The 20949-nt window shown below is 35.4% G+C and overlaps 1 protein-coding gene across 12 annotated transcripts in view; it reads left to right on the forward strand.

The window, feature by feature from the left end:
• CCDC18 (coiled-coil domain containing 18) overlaps positions 1–20949 on the forward strand; it is a 125511-nt gene that overhangs the window by 55783 nt on the left and 48779 nt on the right. For 11 of the 12 annotated variants that reach the window (XR_003434361.1, XR_003434362.1, XM_027114355.1 and 8 more), the window contains 5 exons: positions 5955–6089; positions 6260–6337; positions 10942–11058; positions 16696–16863; positions 19767–19909. Coding sequence is in view for 10 of the 12 variants with exons in the window: in XM_027114355.1 (XP_026970156.1) it covers positions 5955–6089; positions 6260–6337; positions 10942–11058; positions 16696–16863; positions 19767–19909 (641 nt within the window). In the remaining 2 variants the exon portion in view is untranslated. The remainder of the gene's footprint in view (positions 1–5954; positions 6090–6259; positions 6338–10941; positions 11059–16695; positions 16864–19766; positions 19910–20949) is intronic. The other variant, XM_027114358.1, reaches the window with a different exon arrangement.

Here is a 20949-nt window from a genome sequence, read left to right on the forward strand (position 1 = left end):
AGGCTTATATAGCTATAAACTTCCCTCTTAGAACTGCTTTTGATGCATCCCGTAGGTTTTGGATCGTCGTGTTTGTTTGTTTGTTTGTTTGTTTTAGTTTTGGCTGCATTGGGTGTTCGTTACTGTGTGTGGGCTTTCTCTAGTTGTGGCGAGCGGGGGCTACTCTTTGTTTTGGTGCATGGGCTTCTCAATGTGGGGGCTTCTCTTGTTGCGGAGCACAAGCTCTAGGCACACAGACTTCAGTAGTTGTGGCGCACGGGCTTAGTTGCTCTGCAGCATGTGGGATCTTCCCGGACCAGGGCTCGAACCCGTGTGCCCTGCATTGGCAGGCGGATTCTTAACCACTGTGCCACCAGGGAAGTCCTGGATCGTCGTGTTTTCATTGTCATTTGTCTCTACGTATTTTTTTATTTCTTCAGTGATCTCTTGGTTATTTAGTAACGTATTGTTTAGCCTCCATGTATTTGTATTTTTTACATTTTCTTTCCCTGTAGTTCATTTCTAATCTCATAGCGTTGTGGTCAGATGCTTGATATGATTTCAGTTTTCTTAAATTTACTGAGGCTTGATTTGTGACCCAGGATGTGATCTATCCTGGAGAACGTTCATGTGCACTTGAGAAGAAAGTGTAATCTGCTGTTTTTGGATGGAATGTCCTATAATATCAATTAAATCTATCTGGTCTATTGTGTCATTTAAAGCTTCTGTTTCCTTATTTTCATTTTGGATGATCTGTCCATTGGTGTAAGTGAGGTGTTAAAGTCCCCCACTATTATTGTGTTACTGTCAATTTCATCTTTTATAGTTGTTAGCAGTTGCCTTATGTACTGAGGTGCTCGTATGTTGGGTGCATATATATTTATAATTGCTATATCTTCTTCTTGGATTGATCCCTTGATCATTATGTAGTGTCCTTCCTTGTCTCTTGTAACATTCTTTAAAGTCTATTTTATCTCCAGAAAGTGGACATAGAGGGAACCTACCTCAACATAATAAAGACCATATATGACAAACTCACAGCAAACATCATTCTCAATGGTGAAAAACTGAAAGCATTTCCTCTAAGATCAGGAACAGGACAAGGATGTCCACTTTCACCACTCTTATTCAACATAGTTTTGGAAGTCCTAGCCATGGCAATCGGAGAAGAAAAAGAAATAAAAGGGATACAAGTTGGAAAAGAAGTAAAACTGTCACTGTTTGCAGATGACATGATACTATACATAGAGAATCCTAAAGATGCCACCAGAAAACTACTAGAGCTAATCAATGAATCTGGTATAGTTGCAGGATGCAAAATTAATGCACAGAAATCTCTTGCATTCCTATACACTAATGATGAAAAATCTGAAAGAGAAATTAAGGAAACACTCCCATTTACCACTGCAACAAAAAGAATAAAATACCTAGGAATAAACCTACCTAGGGAGACAAAAGACCTGTATGCAGAAAACTATAAGACACTGATGAAAAAAAGATGATACCAACAGATGGAGAGATATACCATTTTCTTGGATTGGAAGAATCAATATTGTGAAAATGACTATACTACCCAAAGCAATCTACAGGTTCAATGCAATCCCTATCAAATTACCAATGGCATTTTTTACAGAACTAGAACAAAAAATCTTAAAATTTATATGGAGACACAAAAGACCCCGAATAACCAAAGCAGTCTTGAGGGAAAAGAACGGAGCTGGAGGAATCAGACTCCCTGATTTCAGACTATACTACAAAGCTACAGTAATCAAGACAATATGGTATTGGCACAAAAACAGAAACATAGATCAGTGGAACAAGATAGAAATCCCAGAGGTAAACCTGCGCACCTGTGGTCAACTAATCTATGACAAAGGAGGCAAGGATACACAATGGAGAAAAGACAGTCTCTTCAATAAGTGGTGCTGGGAAAACTGGACAGCTACATGTAAAAGAATGAAATTAGAACACTCCCTAACACCATACACAAAAATAAACTCAAAATGGATTCGAGACCTAAATGTAAGACTGGACACTATGAAACTCTTAGAGGAAAACATAGGAAGAACACTCTTTGACATAAATCACAGCAAGATCCTTTTTGATCCACCTCCTAGAGTAATGGAAATAAAAACAAAAATAAACAAATGGGACCTAATGAAACTTAAAAGCTTTTTCACACCAAAGGAAACCATAAACAAGACGAAAAGACAACCCTCAGAATGGGAGAAAATATTTGCAAACGAATCAACGGACAAAGGATTAATCTCCAGGGCTTCCCTGGTGGCGCAGTGGTTGAGAGTCCGCCTGCCAATGCAGGGGACACGGGTTCGTGCCCCAGCCCGGGAAGATCCCACATGCCGCGGAGCGGCTAGGCCCATGAGCCATGGCTGCTGAGCCTGCACGTCCAGAGCCTGTGCTCCACAACGGGAGAGGCCACAACAGTGAGAGGCCCACATACCGCAAAAAAAAAAAAAAAAAAAAAGATGAATCTCCAAAATATATAAACAGCTCATGCAGCTCAACATTAAAGAAAGCAACAACCCAATCCAAAAATGTGCAGAAGACCTAAATAGACATTTCTCCAAAAAAGACATACAGATGGCCAAGAAGCACATGAAAAGCTACTCAACATCACTAATTATTAGAGAAATGTAAATCAAAATTACAATGAGGTATCACCTCACACCATTTAGAATGGGCATCATCAGAAAATCTACAAACAACAAATGCTGGAGAGGGTGTGGAGAAAAGGGAACCCTCTTGCACTGTTGGTGGGAATGTAAATTGATACAGCCACTATGGAGAACAGTATGGAGGTTCCTTAAAAAACTAAAAATAGAACTACCATATGACCCAGCAATCCCACTACTGCGTATATACCCAGAGAAAACCATAATTCAAAAAGACACATGCACCCCAATGTTCATTGCAGCACTATTTAGAATAGCCAGGTCACAGAAGCAACCTAAATGCCCATCCACACACGAATGGATAAAGAAGATGTGGTACATATATACAATGGAATATTACTCAGCCATAAAAAGGAACGAAATTGGGTCATTTGTTGAGACGTGGATGGATCTAGAGACTGTCATACAGAGTGAAGTCAGAAAGAGAAAAACAAATATCGTATATTAACGCATGTATGTGGAACCTAGAAAAATGGTACAGATGAACCGGTTTCCAGGACAGAAGGTGAGACACAAATGTAGAGAACAAACGTATGGACATCAAGGGGGGAAAGCCGCAGGGGGATGGGGACGGTGGTTTGATGAATTGGGCTATTGGGATTGACATGTATACACTGATGTGTATAAAATTAATGACTAATAAGAACCTGCTGTATAAAAAAATAAATAAACTTCAAAAAAAATAAAATAAAATGAGTCTCTTGTAGACAACATATAGGTGGATGTGTGCTTTTCTCCATTCTACCAATCTGTGTCTCTTGGAGAGTTTAATCCATTTACATTTAAAGTAATTACTGATAACGAGGGACTTCTGTCATCTTGCTTTTCTTTTTCTATATGCCTTCTAGCTTTTTTATCCCTCTTTTCCTACATTACTGTCTTCTTTTGAATTTAGTTGATTTTTTGTACTGAAATTTTAAAATTCATTTCAATTTGTCTATATTTTATGGCTATTTTCTTTGTGGTTACCATGGGGATTACATTTAACATCCTAAAGTTATAACACTCTAATTTGAATTTATGCCACTCTAATTTCAATAACATACAAAAACTCTATTCCTTTATAGCTTTATCTCCACACCTTTTGTCACAAACTTACGTCTTTGTACATTGTGTGCCCCAAAACAAAGTGGTAATTCCTTCAAAAGGATTAGTCTCTTTTGTAGAAAACAAGATTTGGAGTCACAAACTAAAGTTACAATAATACTAACTTTTGACTAATAACTTTTTTTTCCTTTATTTGTATTAGTCTCTTAAATCATTTAGAAAACAAAAAGTGGAAGTTACAATCCATTGTTACGATAATGTTAGGTTTTACAATTGCCCATGTATTTATCTTTATGAAGATTTTTATTTCTCCGTATGACTTCAGGTTACTATCTAGTGTTCTTTCATTTCACCTTACAGAATTCCCTTGAGTATTTCAAGCGGGACATGTCTAATGGTCACAGCCTCCCTCAACTTTTACCTGAGAATGTCTTAATTCCTCCCTCACTTTTGCAGAACAGTTTTGCCAGATAGAGGATTCTTCATGGACAGTTATTTTTTTTCTTTTGACTATCAGCCTACTGTCTCCTGACCCTCAAAGTTTCTGATGAGAAATCTGCATGTAATCTTATTGAGGATCCCTTATATGTGATGATTTGCTTATCTCTTGCTGCTTCAAGATTCTCTCTTTGTCATTGTCTTTTTCTTATTCCTTTTTTTTTTTGTCTGTGCCACGTGGCATGTGGGATCTTAGTTCCCCGACCAGGGGGCCAGGGATCAAACCCGTACCCCCTGTGTTGGGAGCTTGGAGTCTTAATCACTAGACCACCAGGGAAGTTCTTGTCATTGTCTTTTGAAAGTTTGATTATAATGTGTCTCATTGTGGGTCTTTTTGAGTTCAACTTACTTGGATTTTGTTGAGATTCTTGGATGTTTATATCATTATTTCATCGAATTTGGGACATTTTCAGTCATTATTTCTTCAAATATTGTCTCTCTCTTTCTCCCTTCCTTCTGGGACTTCCATGATGTGCATACTGGTGTGCTTGATGGTGTCCAACAGGTCCCTTATGTTCTGTTCACTTTCTTCAATCTTTTTTCTTTCTGTTCCTTTAATTTCTGCTGTGTAATTTATTTCATTTGAGTGTTTTCATTTCACAGTTCTTTGGTTTTAGTATTTTCTAGTTAACCTGTTGCTGCTATTATCACATATGTATAATTTTTATATACTTGTGTATATAATATGCACAAATATACATATAAACATATCAGTTTACTCATGTTTTGTCTTCACAAAAGTTTTTTGGTCATTTGATAACACCAGTCAATTAGTGGTGAAGTTGTAAGGAGTGAGACTTACACATTTCTAGTGAAAGTATAAATTTTGATGCACTTTGAAGAGAAATACCTAATGAAGTTAGAAATGTGCATATCCTACAACCAGGAAGTCCACTTCTAGGTGGTATGTTCTAAAGAAACCCGTATACATGTGTATAAAGAGACATGTACAAAGGATGTTATTGTAACATCATAATAGTGAAAAAGCAGTATCTAACTGTTTCTGAGTAGAAGAGTGAACAAACTAGTTTGTTGTTACAATGGAATACTGTATTATCATAAAAATATGAATCCACATATGTATACATGGATAAATATTTAAAACAATATTAAGTGAAAAAAATAAGTTGCTGAAACTTGCAAAAGTGTTGATATTGTCTGTGTGAATTTTCAAAACAAAATTATGTTACATATTGTTCATGGGTCTACATATATAGTTAAAAGCACAAAAAACATGTATGAGAATGAAACACACCAGAGAATGATATAGAACAATTTCAACATAGTATTGGTGAGGGAGGGAACATAGTATTGGCGAGGGAGGGAAGGGATAAGATATGGACTTGTGATTTCATTTCTTCTCTAAAAGGAGAGAAACTGAAGGAAATTTGGCAAAATGCAATAAGCTATGTAATTTCAGTAGTAATTTAAATTGTGAGTGTTATGTTTTTTCTGTGTACAGTTGACCCTTGAACAATTTGGGAGTTAGGGGTGCCAACCCTGGGCAGTTGAAAATCCACATATAACTTTACAGTCAACCCTTCCTTTCCATAGTTCCCATCTGTGGATTCAGCCAACCGCTGATGGTGTAGTGCTGTAGTACATATTTATTGAAAAGAATCCATGTATAAGTGGACTCAGTTTAAAACTGTCTTGTTCAAGGGTCGACTGTATTTAAAATGTTTCAAATTTAAAAAAATTAATATGAAAATTAATAAATCCTGTTTCTGTGTTTAGCTTGAATCTCAACTAGAGAAAAAAGAACAACAATTTAAAGAACAAGAAAAGACAATATCTATGTTGCAGCAAGACATAATATGTAAACAACATCACCTTGAATCACTAGACAGACTCTTGACGGAAAGCAAAGGGGTAAAATCATCTTTATAAAAGTGCTGTTTAAAAGCTGACCAATATTTTAAGTTTATGTTTCTTTAACATACCTTTAATTCTAGTCAAATCAATTGTTTAACAACCTGTTACTAATGCTAAAATATTTATACACGTACGTATATTTTTGCTACCAATCTGTATGTTTTCAGGAAATGGAAAAGGAAAATATGAAGAAAGATGAAGCTTTGAAAACATTACAGAACCAGGTATCTGAAGAAACAATCAAGGCTAGTATGCTAATACTTTAAAATTTTTTCTTTTTCTTTTTATTTATTTTTTTTCTTAATGGAGACATTCCTGTGGCTTTTTAGTTTTCTCTATAAATTGTAAAAAAAAGTTTACATAAAAATAAAGTGGTAAAAATTTTACCTAAGTCAATGAACTTAGTTTCTTTAAGTAGTATATTTTTCATTGTGAATTATGATCTTAATTATTTGATAGTTGATAATCTAGTCTATAGATTATCTAACTTCTTTTCTTTTTATAATACCTTAAGAAAGATTTTTTTAACAAAAAATGTGTTTTTTAAACTGTAGCTACTTACTAACATTACCAGTAAAAAAATTAACAAAGGAAGTGAAGAGAGATGAAACTACAAACAATACAGTTTTGCTTCTTTTTACTAGTTCTGCTATATGATTAAATAGGGAATAAATCCAGAATTTTTGGGTAAAATACAGTTTTGTGGCCAGGATAACCTTATGGTTAAAAGTATGGGCTTTGAAGCTAAACTGACTTAGGTTTTAGTTCTGGCTTCAGTGTACTTATTAACTGTAACCTTGGCTAGGTTATTTAAACTCTGAACGTTAATTTCTTCATCAGTAAAATAGGGATCACAATGCCCTAGAAGAGGTTGGGTTTGAGGATTAAATGAAATGAGGTACATAAAATACTTAACACATACTAAGTTACTCAGAGTTTGCTAAGTAATTACCATATATTCAGTGTTTTCTTCTTTGCATTTTTAGTGCTAAAAATAGCTTCAAATATGCTGTGACCTTCATTCTGTTATATATGGATTAAATTAAAGGATATTTAAAAAATCCAATGTTATTTACTTTTTGCCTAGTACTCTGTTTTTCATCCATTTTGTGACCATGTATACCCTCGTAAACCCAATTACATGTTTATCCATAACTTTCCTATAGTATTCTCCAGAACTTTTAACATTTAATGCCATGTCAGTTCATTTCCTCATGTAAAAATAACCTCTAAGATCATTAATATTTAAAAAATCATTATTGTACAAAGGTTGTAGGCATGATATAATTTCATTAAAAAAAATCCATCTTGCCACTTAACTCCTGTTTTTCATTAAATTACCTAACACATCTAGCCACTCATCTGGTAAGTTATTTTCATTTGTTAATAATCAGATATGAGACAGGAAGGAAATCAGCTAAAGAATGAATTATGATGTTAGGTTTTATTCCTTTGGTACCTTTAGTAGATTTGCTTTCATTGAAGCTATACTAAATGATTCTTTTCTTTCTTTCTTTTTCTTTTTTTTGTTTTTCTTTTTCTTTGAGATGCACTGTGCGGTCTGTGGGATCTTAGTTCCCTGCCAGGGGTGGAACCTGGGCCCTCAGCAGTGAAAGCACTAAGTCCTAACCAGTTGACTGCCAGGGAATTCCCTAAATGATTCTAACATATCAAATAGAAGTTTGAAGTATATTTCTCTTTTCTTGATTATGTCATTACCACCTTCTTTCTTGACTTTTGGCCATGTCCTTTTGCATGCCTCAGTTTGTTCTTTGCATAAAAATTTTGAAATTTTCTATCTGCAGGAGAGTTATAAGGATCTATAAGTTTAAACTTATATCACTTATAGAAGTATGATAATGATAGCTGGAAGACTGATGGGAAGTTTATGAACTGGTAACAAAAAACCCAATAAATTAAAGCAATTATGTTAGCTGCTATTAAATAGAAAATTGAGAATGTACTTATTAGTGATTTCATTTGTTTATTTTATTTGTTTTGCTTTGGTTTTATTTTCCACTCTAGATTTTTGTGTGTGTTTTATTTCCCCAAAGAAAGTTAAAGTTATAAGTAGAAAAAAAAATAAAAAAGACTAGCTTAGGTGCTTCTGTTGAAAGTAGGTAGCGTAGAGCCCCTATGTGGTTGCCTCCAGAATATGCCCCTGAGGAGGTTCTTTGGTTTAGCAGAGCAGTGTCTTTGTTTTGATTCTATTCATTCATGTACATATATATACATGTATATTTATGAGTGGTTTGTACACAGTGAATGATGTTTATTTGTGTGACATTTAGAGTCTCAAGCTCTTTGTTCAAATGAGAAATCCAACAGAGTAGTAGATGTTTTGGTTTTTATTATTTATTAGTTTTAATTAATTTATTTTTAATTAAGTTTTATTATGAAAAGTTTCAAACCTACAAAATGAAAGACTAGTACAGAGAACAGCTGTGTCCTTTCATTTAGATTTACTGTCTTTTAAACTCTAACCATACTCACTTCATCTCTCTGCACACACACGCACATGCCTTCTTGCACATGCACCCACCCAGTCCCACCGCCACTCACACATTTCCTTTTTGCTAGTCCACCTGTGAGAAGGTTGCAGATGTCATGATACTTTACACCCTTAATACTTAAACTTGGGTCTCATATGTATAGAAACTTTCTCCTACCTGATTACACCATCTTTATACACCACAGAAAGTCAACATTAATTCAGTAACACTATTCAACATACTGTCCATACTGAAAATTTCCCAATTATTTAAAAATGTTCTTAATAATCTTGCTACTCAAAGCATGGTCTAGCAGCATCACTATCACCCGGGAACTTGTTTGACTTGCAGAATATCTGACCTACTGAACAGAGCTGGGACTAAAGTGAAGCAAGGGAGTGCCTCTGGCATACAAGTTAAGGAGACATTTATTCTCCGGGTTGTACAAGTGAAGTGTAGGCATTTGCATGATCCTGAGAGTGAGTACCTCCTTAAACTTTGAGCCCTAGAACCTCCTTTGTCTCACCCTAGACCTGGCTCTGGTTCTGAATTAAGGTGTCCAGGTGATCTGTGTGAACATTAAATTGTGAGAAACACTACTTTAGCTTGTTCCTTTTCTTTCCCCAATTTAGAATGCAGTCATAATTCATGTTTTGCTTTTGGCTTTTTAGATTCCCCTAAACTCACTGTCTCCTATTGTTCACGACACTGAATCTTTGGAAAAGTCTAGGTCAACCATAATAGCACACACACCACAACTGTGGATTATACTGTGGGTTATACAGTGTCCTTCCCACTGCTTCACATCAGGAAGCACATAATTTCACATCACCCCATTATTGGCTTTGCCAATCTTGACACCTATTATTTAAGGTGGTTACTGCCAGATCTCCCTATTTTAAGGGCATAATTTTTCCTTTATAATTAATAAGCAATACATAGGGTGATTCTTTGAGGCCATGTTCAAAGACCTGTCCCTCAACAAATTAATGACCAATGGTTTTAACATCTAGTGATGAATCTTGCCTGATTGAGTTTTTACATTGTTAATTTTTATCACATGTGATGTTCTGACGGTCATAGATTTTTTTTTTTCTGTGTGTGGAAGATGATACAAGTACCAATGCTTATTCTCATGCTTAATAAAGAAAACCTGTAAATATTTATACCTCTCATAAAAGACTTTAAAAATTATTATTAGGGTAACAGTTTATTAACAAAGATAATTAATCAAAATTATAAGCTTTTTAACTGTTAATGGTTATATTCACAGGCTATAGGGACGGGCTTTGAAAACTGTGTCTTTCAGTTGTGTCTCTTTTTAGAAATAAGAGTTGCAAAGATAATTTCATGATGTAGAATAGTATCTGGAAGAGGGAACATTTTTCTTTTTCTCCTTATCTTGTTGAAATTTCTTTCACACTTTCATGACTACTTACTAGAATGCTATTAGCGTTGAGGAAAGAAAAAAAATACTCCCGAGAAGCTCAGAAATACAATAAGGAAAAGAAAGGAGCAAGACAAGAATGAATCTTATTAACAGATGGGATGTGGAGCATGTGTGCAAATTCTGAAAAATTTTACTGAATTTGAGTTGCTCTTTGCTCATTCGCTCTTTAATGTTGAGGTAGCGTGAAGCATTTGCAGCTTTATGAACACTTGAACCAAGTTACATTGCTGCCTTTCTGGAAATGTTTTCACTGATTCAGAGCAAAAGCAGCCTTCTCCGTCTTACCTAAGTTTGTTTTTCATTAGCCGACAAAAACATTTCATTTTCTTAGTGACTTCAGCATATTCAGAATATTCGCACTATAGCATTTTTAACACAATACTCCAGTTTGTACTCACTTTATTATTTTTCTTGATCAAGGGAACTTAAGGAATAGGTTTAAATACTGCTTACCTTTTTAGGTAAATGTTTCAGGGTGTCTGGCCTGCAGGTCCTTGACAATTGGCCCCAGTCTATCTTGCTAATCCCACCCTTCCATTACCCATCTCTTACAAATTCATGGTTTTGGTACCCTAAGCTCCTGCCAACTTCTTACCATTCCTTTTCACAGTGCCTTGTCTCTGAATGTACTCCCCTCTTCCTAGAATGCCCTTCTTCACTTGTTCATGTCCATTTATTCTTCAGGACTCCAGGCACTGGTTTCCTCTTTGGTTTCCTAGTTTGCAGTAATAATTAGTTTTCTAAATAAATCTCTTCTTTAATAGCATTTTATATCCTAAGTTGGACTGTATATTCACTGGTTGAAGCAGTGAGGTAACATTAGGAGATAACGCTGTAAAATATTGAGCATATAATAAGCACTCATTAGTACTGGTTGATTTTCCTTTTTTGCTTTTTTTCTGCTTAGGTCAGACAACTAGATTCAGCATTGGAAATTTGTAAGGAAGAACTTGCTTTGCATTTGAACCAATTGGAAGGAAATAAAGAAAAGTTTGAAAAACAGCTAAAGAAGAAATCTGAAGAAGTAAATTAACATTTCCTTTAAATATAGCATATATTTCAAGTGATTTCTTTTTGAGATATTGTTTATTTTCAAGATACTTTAAAAGTACATTTTTATATAGCTGATATAAAAAAATTTTTCCAGTAAAACGTAAACTCCAATTTTATATTCTTTTTTAAAAAAATAAATTTATTTATGGCTGTGTTGGGTCTTCGTTGCTGCTTATGGACTTTCTCTAGTTGAGGAGAGTGGGGGCTACTCTTCATTGCAGTGCACGGGCTTCTCATTGCAGTGGCTTCTCTTGTTGCAGAGCATGGGCTCTAGGTGTGCAGGCTTCAGCAGTTGTGGCATGCGGCCTCAGTAGATGTGGTGCACGGGCTCCAGAGTGCAGGCTCAGTAGTTGTGGTGCACGGACTTAGCTGCTCTGCGGCATGTGGGATCTTCCCAGACCAGGGATCGAACCCATGTCCCCTGAATTCACAGGCGGATTCCCAACCACTGTGCCACCAGGGAAGTCCCCAATTTTATATACTTTAAGAAACAAACATCATATGACATATAAAACACAAAATATGACACCTTAAAATTCTAATTCTATTACCTATTTTTAGGGAATCAGGAGATTATTGTTGATCACAGAGTAATTCTAATATAAAATGATTAACACTTGGAATATTGTTTTAGATTTAGAGGTATAAAATTCTTCAAAATTTTTCCATTTTGTTTTTTCTTCCTCTATTTGAAGGATTGAGAATTAGGTTTATAAATTCAACTTTCTTTATTGAGAAGAGTTTCTCAGATACTAGATAGAAGACTTTTCTTGAATTATCTTATTCATCTCTGTATGCTCATTGTCAACCACTTTGCTTTCAACATAATAGGTAGTCACTAAATATTTGCTGAAAGGAATAATCTTAATGAAGAATTCCTTTATTTCTTTGTTAGAATTTATAATATATATATTTAAACCTTCACTTCATGTTTAGAAATAATCAACAAATCGGACTTCCCTGGTGGCACAGTGGTTAAGAATCTGCCTGCCCATGCAGGGGACACGGGTTCGAGCCCTAGTCCAGGAAGATCCCACATGCCACAGAGCAGCTAAGCCCATGCGCCACAACTACTGAGCCTGCGCTCTAGAGCCTGCGAATCACAACTACTGAGCCTGTGTTCGACAACTACTGAAGCCCACACACTTAGAGCCTGTGCTCCGCAACAGGAGAAGCCACCGCAATGAGAAGCTTGTGCACCGCAACGAAGAGTAGCCCTCGCTCGCTGGAACTAGAGAAAGCCTGGGCACAGCAACAAAGACCCAACACAACCAAAGATAAAAAATAAATAAAATTTAAAAAAAAACCAAAAACGTTTCTTTAAAAAAAAAAAAATAGTGAACAAATCTTCATCAAAGATGCATCACAGGGCTTCCCTGGTGGCGCAGTGGTTGAGAGTCCCCCTGCCGATGCAGGGGACATGGGTTCATGCCCTGGTCTGGGACGATCCCACATGCTGCGGAGCGGCCAGGCCCGTGAGCCATGGCCGCTGAGCCTGCGCGTCCGGAGCCTGTGCTCCGCAACGGGAGAGGCCACAACAGTGAGAGGCCCTCGTACCGCAAAAAAAAAAAAAAAAAAAAAAGCATCACATAATTATATAACTTCAGAGGTTAAAACAAAAACTTTGTATTTTATATGGACCTGTCTTCTTCCTTCTACTTCCCCTCATGAAGGTTTTTATAGCATCTTTCACAGGTGGGCATATATTTCTGTATTCCAATATATGGAAATTAAACCACCTAAACTATAGATACTTATACTATTTAGAATAGGAGTGTGATTTTTTTTTTCCAGCGGGATCTTCTTTAAACCATTATTTAGGCATTTTTAAATTTTTATTTACTTATTTTTTGGCCGCACCCTGCAGCATGCGGGATCGTAATTCCCTGACCAGGGATCAAACCGATGCCGCCTGCAGTGGGAGCTCAGAGTCTTAACCACTGGACTGCCAGGAAAGTCCCTATTTAGGCATTTAAATTCTATAGCCCTCACTGCACTCCAGCATAAATGGACTTGGCAGAGATGGAATCTGGAGACAGGCAGTGTTTGTAATCAGAGAGTTTGTTGAGTTTTAGAATTTGTATTCTTAGAAATAGCATCAGAGACTTGGGTGAATAAGAGGCATTTACCCCAAATGAACTTAGAACTTTTTTCAGAATAGCAGGAAGTATAAACCTAGGCTGGAACTGAATTAGAAATCAGAAATGGTAGTCATGTTTGTACAACAATACTAGAGAAAAAGTAAGTAAGTAAATTAGAAAGATTTGCAGCCCTTTTATTGCTGATGAATTATTAGCTCAACTGCATGTGCATTGGCTTACTTACTTAAAAGATCATCTTTCACTTCTTCTTGTGTGTTGATAAGAAACGTGGAGAAAAATCCAATTACTCTTTACCTTTTTTTTTTTTAGGTACCAATCCATACACTTATTTAGTTTTGGCTTATTTGTCTTTAGAGCAAATTATAATATCTTACAGAGAAAACTCTTTCTAACACTGGTTAATAGAATTAATATCTTATAACAGCAGAGTTATGAGATTTTCATCATATGTAGCTAGGTTTTAGAAAATATGATTTAATTCATAGTGCATCCATTCTGTTAGTAATACGTGATGTTATAAAGATATTTTACCAAATCAGTAGGCAGTCCCGAATCACATACTAGCTGAATAATTAAATGGCCCCAGAGCATATAGATAGAAAGCCAGCTGAAAGAACTACATGTTGATAATCCACCACACAAAGCTAATAAATATGCCCCTGAGTTTTTGCCTCAGGCAAATATTCTTTTCCATATGTTGAAATAAATAAATTTATGATGAAAATAATAGTGACTTGGGGGTCCTGAATTATTTTGAAAATATTTTAATTTGTATTAAAATGCTTTAAAAAGTGATAATGTATGTGTTCATGCAGAATTACATTGTCAACATGATAGAAGAAAATAAACACAAAATAGATGTGAATAAGCCAAAACATTTTCTGCGTAAAGCATTTATTCAGCACGATCAGTCATTTTATTGATAAATGCCTTTATTCAAATTGATGGACTTAAATTTTGCAAAGTTGGCATTGTGTCAGTAACTTTTCTGGGTTATATTTTATTTTTTAGTAATAATCATGAGAGTGTTTTTGGATATACATTAATATTAGATAAAGCTAATTGTAAAGTAGATATTATAATGTAAATTCTACTTTCTTCTTGACTTTAATTATAAAATAATGAATTCTTTAGGAAAAGTTTATTCTCTGAATATGATAATAACTTAGTAGAGAATATAATGTCAAAACTATTTGTCTTATATTTACTTTTAAAGTCAAGTGGAAGTTAAAGGGTAGTAGAGTGAAATGCCAGTATAAATTAGATAGATGTAGGTTAATTTTTGTGAATTAATATTTGTGATACAACTAATATGTTAGATACTTCAGTATTTTTAATGGAAATTATTTTGCTAGTGGCTAGATTACTAAAATAAATTTTTTAATTGTTCTTATGTGGTATGACTTAGTGTTTTGGTTAAGCTTTATCTTTTTTCTAATAGTTTGTCTTATTTTAATACTTTGTCCATTTTTTTTTTTTTGATTAGGAAAGTAAGTATAAGACAGCATGTTCCAGTAAACAAAGAATAGTATATAAACTTATAGGCAAGTCCGTTCTATATAAAGTAAACTACAGCAGAGCTGTGATCTGTAGTTTTCTCAGGAGCTAGCAGGAAAAACAAAACAGGTGTCACTGATACCTATTTACACTAAATAAATTATTTTCATACAGACAACATTAAGTAAAATAGATTAGCATTAAAAAGAATTATAATAATATTAGAAATTGGATAGTTGCCTGTTATATGTAAGGTTCTCTAAGTTTACAGTGTCATCATATAATGAAGAAGTTTGAAATTTAAGAGCTTCTTATCATAAGCAAAGGCTATTTGGCCCCTAAGCCTTTCATGATGCTGCTGAATATTCCACTGCTGTATAATTAGAAAAAACCAAGTCAGGATTCTTCTTCACTGTTTCTTAGGAGTTTAAAATTACTTTCTTCTGGGTTGATATTTATTAGAAAGATTGTTTGCTTTAAAGGGATGGGTTTATTTTCCTTCATTTTAAAAAGTTATTACATAAGCAACAATAAGAAATCTTTTGAAGATTTACTTACAATTCACTCTAATACTAATACTCTCTAATACTTTTCACTTTTCTATTTGCCTGAGTGTTTTTCATATTAATGAAATGTGGGATTTTTTTTTTCACTTTATTTTGTAAAATTTATTTGTCACTGTCCTTTAAATTATGATTTTTTTTTTTTTTTTTTTGGCCATGCCATGTGGCTTGCAGGATCTCAGTTCCCCAGCCAGGGATTGAACCTGGGCCACTAGGCCACCAGTGAACTCCCTAAACTGTGATTTTAAATGGTTGCATCTTTTTTTTTTTTTTTTGCGGTACGCGGGCCTCTGACTGTTGTGGCCTCTCCCATTGCGGAGCACAGGCTCCAGACGTGCAGGCTTAGCGGCCATGGCTCATGGGCCAAGCTGCTCCACGGCATGTGGGATCCTCCTGGACCGGGGCACGAACCCGCGTCCCTGACATTGGCAGGCAGACCCTCAATCACTGTGCACCAGGGAAGCCCTAAATGGTTGCATCTTTTAAAATCAGATTTATATATCATCATTTAGTAAACCTTCCCCTTACTTTAGGAACAGGTAACAAATATTATGAAATATATATGAAATTATGCTGTATTATTTATAGAATTTTAAAATGATTTGGCACTTTTTAGTATTTGGATTTCTTGGACAAAGGGCATTTTTTTTCCTTCTTAATAGGTTCTCCCAGATAACTCTAAAGGTTTCATTTAAAGCAATTTGGGGGATCAGCATATTCAAGTCCTAAATATTTGGAGTGAATAAGTGCAATTTCTTAGTTGGTATTGTTTTCCTGTATGTTTTTTGGAGCGTGAATATTCAAGAGTGCTTGCTGGGATATTATTTTACAAACAATGGCAATGATAGCAACAATAATGTACTAAATAGCACCTAACATTTATACAGTGTTTTCATGGTTATGGTTTATTATCAATAAGAGAAAAAGATATATCAAATGGAGTGTGAAGAAATCCATGGCTTCCTATATTTTCTCCCTTGTTCTGGGAGAAGTCACGCAGAATAAGCTCCTTTTTGTAGCAGTGAAATGCGGCAACATTTATGCAGTACTTCTGCCCAGGGAAGCCTGCTTATGACTCAAAGTTCAAGGTTTTTTATTGGGGGCTGGTCACATAAGAACAGCCATAAGTATCAGAATTCCAAACCCCTAGAAGGAAAGCATGATTTGGTGCCCTAGCCAGGGAAAACAGTCTCATCACTTAAGGAATATTTCAAAAGCCACATTCCCAGACATCATCCAAGAACCAACCCTATTAACAGGCCCTTCTAACATACCTCCCCATCAGAAAAATGAGCCCTGCCCTTCCACATAATAAATTATAGCTGTGAATACAATTGTCCCATATGACAAGTGAGGGTAATTATCTAATAAGGTAGACAACATTGACATTTTATTGCTTTTTATTTGAAATATGTCATTATAATGAGAAATGTGTATATTTGTTAGGTATATTGTTTACAGAAAGAGCTGAAGATTAAAAATCACAGTCTTCAAGAGACTACTGAGCAAAATGTTATTCTGCAGCATACTCTTCAACAACAGCAGCAAATGTTACAACAAGAGACATTTAGAAATGGAGAGCTAGAAGACATTCAGACTAAACTTGAAAAACAGGTATATATTATTGGGCAAAATGGTTTTATGAAATAGAAATTTTTTTTAATTGATAATAGATGTTTTTGCTAGTTATGTAAATTGCTGTTTAACCTCAAAGATACCATATTATAAGAAATATTCTAAATTAACATTGTAAAATGTATAAAATTTTATTCCAATGTAATGTGATCGTGTAATACCATGGGCACATTTTTGTCACTCCATCCAACTTAGTTATAATTTAGTCTTCTTTATTCAGTTTTTCCTTTTTGGACCTGAATATAATACCTATCTGAATCATTATAGCTTTCAGTTTCTTCATTTTGGATCAGGAGATGTGTGATAATCCCTAAAGAAATGCCAAGCAATGCACTAAAAGAAAAATCCCAAAGGAAACTACTCATTTTAAAAAATAAGTTATTACTCCAAAGAAAGAATCCTAGGAAATTTTATTCTAGAATCGAATCTTTTCTCTTTCATTCATTACCAAATTCATCTGAATTATTCTGACAGATATTTCACATTTTTTGTTTTGTTTTCCTCTCATCACACTTTACAGAAAAGTATAAATTAGAAAATGATAGTTCCCAGTAACCTCACTACACCTCACTTTTTGTCATTTGTATGACTTTTTAATCTATGTATTCTAACTTCATCCTCAGCCTCTCCAGTGGAACTAAAGAATCTCTTCTCTGCACATTCAAATATATCAGGCAGGTATTCTGTATTTTCTTTTTTAGAGACATCTGTCCTGTGGCTCTCCATCCCTTTTGTTTAAGTCTAGACCTACTGTTTGCTATGCCTGTTGTACAGCTTCATCCTGAGGCATTTCTTCATCTCATCTGTTATTTGATTCCCACTTTCTAAATCCCTTGTCAGTGACTCCAGTTTTTGTAAGATTGATTATAATTCTTGTTCTTTCTGAAATTGTTTTCATTTCTATAACGGTCTTACGGTTTTCTTCTGAGTTTTTTTTTCCTTAAGTCTATCAATTCCTTTGTATTTTTCATTTGGTTATTTTATTTCTTCATGATCTTTGTTTTAAGAGATTTTTATGTCTTGTTTAATTTATTTGAGGGTCTAAAAAGTTTATATCTAAAAATTCCTTCAGTATTTGGAATAAATTTTCCAGCATATATTTTTTCTACTTTTTATTCATGTTCCACTATGCACAGGTTCCATGTTGGATTTATTCAGATTGTTATCTTTAGATTCTTTCTGCTTATGAGTGTGCCATTTAATCAAACACAGAATGGGTAGATTTTCCATAGTTCCCTTTCCTTTTTACCTGGGTACTATTTTAATTTTATATTTGGAACTTAAGTTGGGGGTGTGGATATTAATGACTTATAATCTGTACTTAGTTCTTCAATGAGAGGTTTTAGAAGAGCAGGGAGGATATCAAAGTCATTAGCCAGATATTAACTTTGAGATCACAGTCATGTAAATGTTCATTGAAAATATGAAGTGGGACTTCCCTGGTGGCACAGTGGTTAAGAATCCACCTGCCAATGCAGGGGACATGGCTTCGATCCCTGGTATGGGAAGATCCCACATTCCACAGAGCAACTAAGTCCGTGCGCCACAACTACCAATCCTGTGCTCTAGAGCCCACAAGCCACAACTGCTGATGCCTATGTGCCCTAGAGCCTGCGCGCCGCAACAAGGAGCCCACGTGCCGCAACTACTGAAGCTTGCGTGCTCTAGGGCCCACTGCTGCAACTACTGAGCCCACATGCTGCAACTACTGAAGGCTGCACGCCTAGAGCCCGTGCTCCGCAACAAGAGAAGCCACTTCAATGAGAAGCCCGTGCACCGCAACGAAGAGTAGCCCCCGCTCGCTGCCATTAGAGAAAGCCTGCATGCAGCAACGAAGACCCAATGCAGCCAAAAAAAAAAATTGAAAAAAAAAAAATGAAGTGGCTGAGGTTAACTAGGGAGAGAACATAGAATGAGGGGTGAGATGCCTGACTTTGACAGAGCTCTGAAGGATACAGTACCTGGAAGCCAAAGTAAGTATTTCATGACTTAAAGGATGATAATTGGTGTCATGGGCTGCTGCAATCAGTGTCAAGTAAATTGAAAGTTGAAAAATGTCCATTGGAATTAGCTGCATGGAAGCCATTGGTGACACAGTGTAGTTTCTGTACAGTGTCTAGATTGCTATGGGTTGAGGAATGAATGAGAAAGTGAGAAAAATGATACAACAAGCATAGAAAAAATCTGAGAAGTTGGGCTATAAAGAAGAGGAAAGAAATGGTGGTAGTCGGAAGGAGGTAGAGGTGTGGAGGAAAGTTTTTTATGATAGGAAGGTCTTGAACATGTTTAAATGCTAATATAAAGAAACCAGAAGAAAGAGAGATTGAAGGTATAGCAGAGAGTAGAGGTAGTAGTATGAGGTTCCTTAAAAAGTGGATTGGAGTTGAATCCAGAACGCCTATGAAGCAGTTTGACTTACATAGGAGGAAGAATACCTCCTGCAATGTAGTAAAACAGGAGGAATGAATAGGAGCAAATGCAAGTTGTAACGTTTGAGGGCAGATGGGAATTCTAGGAATTGGTATGAGCCAATTTGTGAAGAAGGAGAGAAACATAGTTTGACAAGAGAAGAAAGAGCATTTCAGATGAGGATGATGAAAAGAGGAACATTTACCATTATTCTGTACAATTCTTTTAAGTCCTATTTTAGTGTTATGATGTGGTCACTTCTATAAGTATGTGTGTGAATGAAATATCTTTCTTATTAAAAATTGTTTTGCTTTCATATTTTCAAAACGTTGTTTCTCGGTCTATACTTTGATTTTTGTAATAACATCTTGAAACTGATAGGCTAGGCTACAAATTTATATAAATATTTTTCTTCTGAAAAATGTTGAACTGTGTTTGAATTTAAAATACTTAACTGAAAATTGCTTTACAAGGTATCTAAACTTGAACAAGAGCTTCAGAAACAAAGGGAAAGTTCAGCTGAAAAGTTGAGAAAAATGGAGGAAAAATGTGAAGCAGCCACATATGAAGCAGATTTAAAAAGGCAAAAAGTTATTGAACTTACTGGTACTGCCAGGTAAAATGAATATGTTAGTTTATATTTGTCTTCCTGCTTTAACATCAGTCATATTTGAGTTTCACTATCAGATAATGTTCAGTGAAGTGTTTGCTTGAGGAATTAATTTCTCTACGGTGTGTGTTCCTATAGCATTGTTTGCACCTCCCTCATATCCCTCATGCCTTTTAGTATTATAAGTTAATATCCTTTTCTCTCCTACTATATTGTAGTTCCTTAAGGCCAAGATAATATATGGTTTAATTTAAGGGTCCTCCCACAACAATCAGCATAGTTCCTTGTACCTCATAGGCACTCAGCAACTGTTTTATTAACTTGAATTGTGAAAGTGTCAGGCAAAGATGTACTCATATAGAAGAATTTTTCATGGATTCTAATTGTTTATGGGAGGGAGTAAATTAATAGAAGAAAACAGTGGTCTCAACATTGACTGAACATTAAAATCACCCAAGGAGCTTTAAAAAGTACTGATGTCTAGGTCCTACCTCTAAAGATCCTGATTTAATGTGGCTGGGCTGTGCTAAGAAATCAATAGTTATTTGGTCAAGAAAGGGAATTATGAGCTGAAAGTTATACCTAGCTTCCCCAGACCTCTTATACTTTGTCGACAAGAGTTGACATAATTAATAATAAACTCTTAATTAGCCCACCATTCTACCAACAGGAATAAGAGTTAACTTATGCATTTGAACTTAAACCACAACATCCTCAGACTCCCTCCCCCCCTCTGACAGGAATAAAGGTAGGGCCTTTGTGCTTTGAGTAGCAACTTGCTTACCCAGATATCCTCAACTCTGTCAGTGGGGTCAAGAAGATATCCTATGTTTAAGACTAAGACCACAGTTCTTCAGACCTTCTTTCTGCCATTGATATTTGTCTATCCACTAACACAGCCTCACCACCAGTGTGTACCTTAATTCCACAAAAACTAATCAACATTGTAACTTTATCTTTGCTTGTGCCAGATTCCCCAGAAGCATCAGATTTCCAGGCGTTAGATTTACCCTCATCTCTCTTACTAAGTCCCAAAAACCTCCTCA

The sequence above is a fragment of the Aethalodelphis obliquidens genome, unplaced genomic scaffold (genome assembly GCF_003676395.1).
Source record: "Aethalodelphis obliquidens isolate GAN/ISIS:26980383/991018 unplaced genomic scaffold, ASM367639v1 scaffold13, whole genome shotgun sequence".
NCBI lineage: Eukaryota > Metazoa > Chordata > Mammalia > Artiodactyla > Delphinidae > Aethalodelphis > Aethalodelphis obliquidens.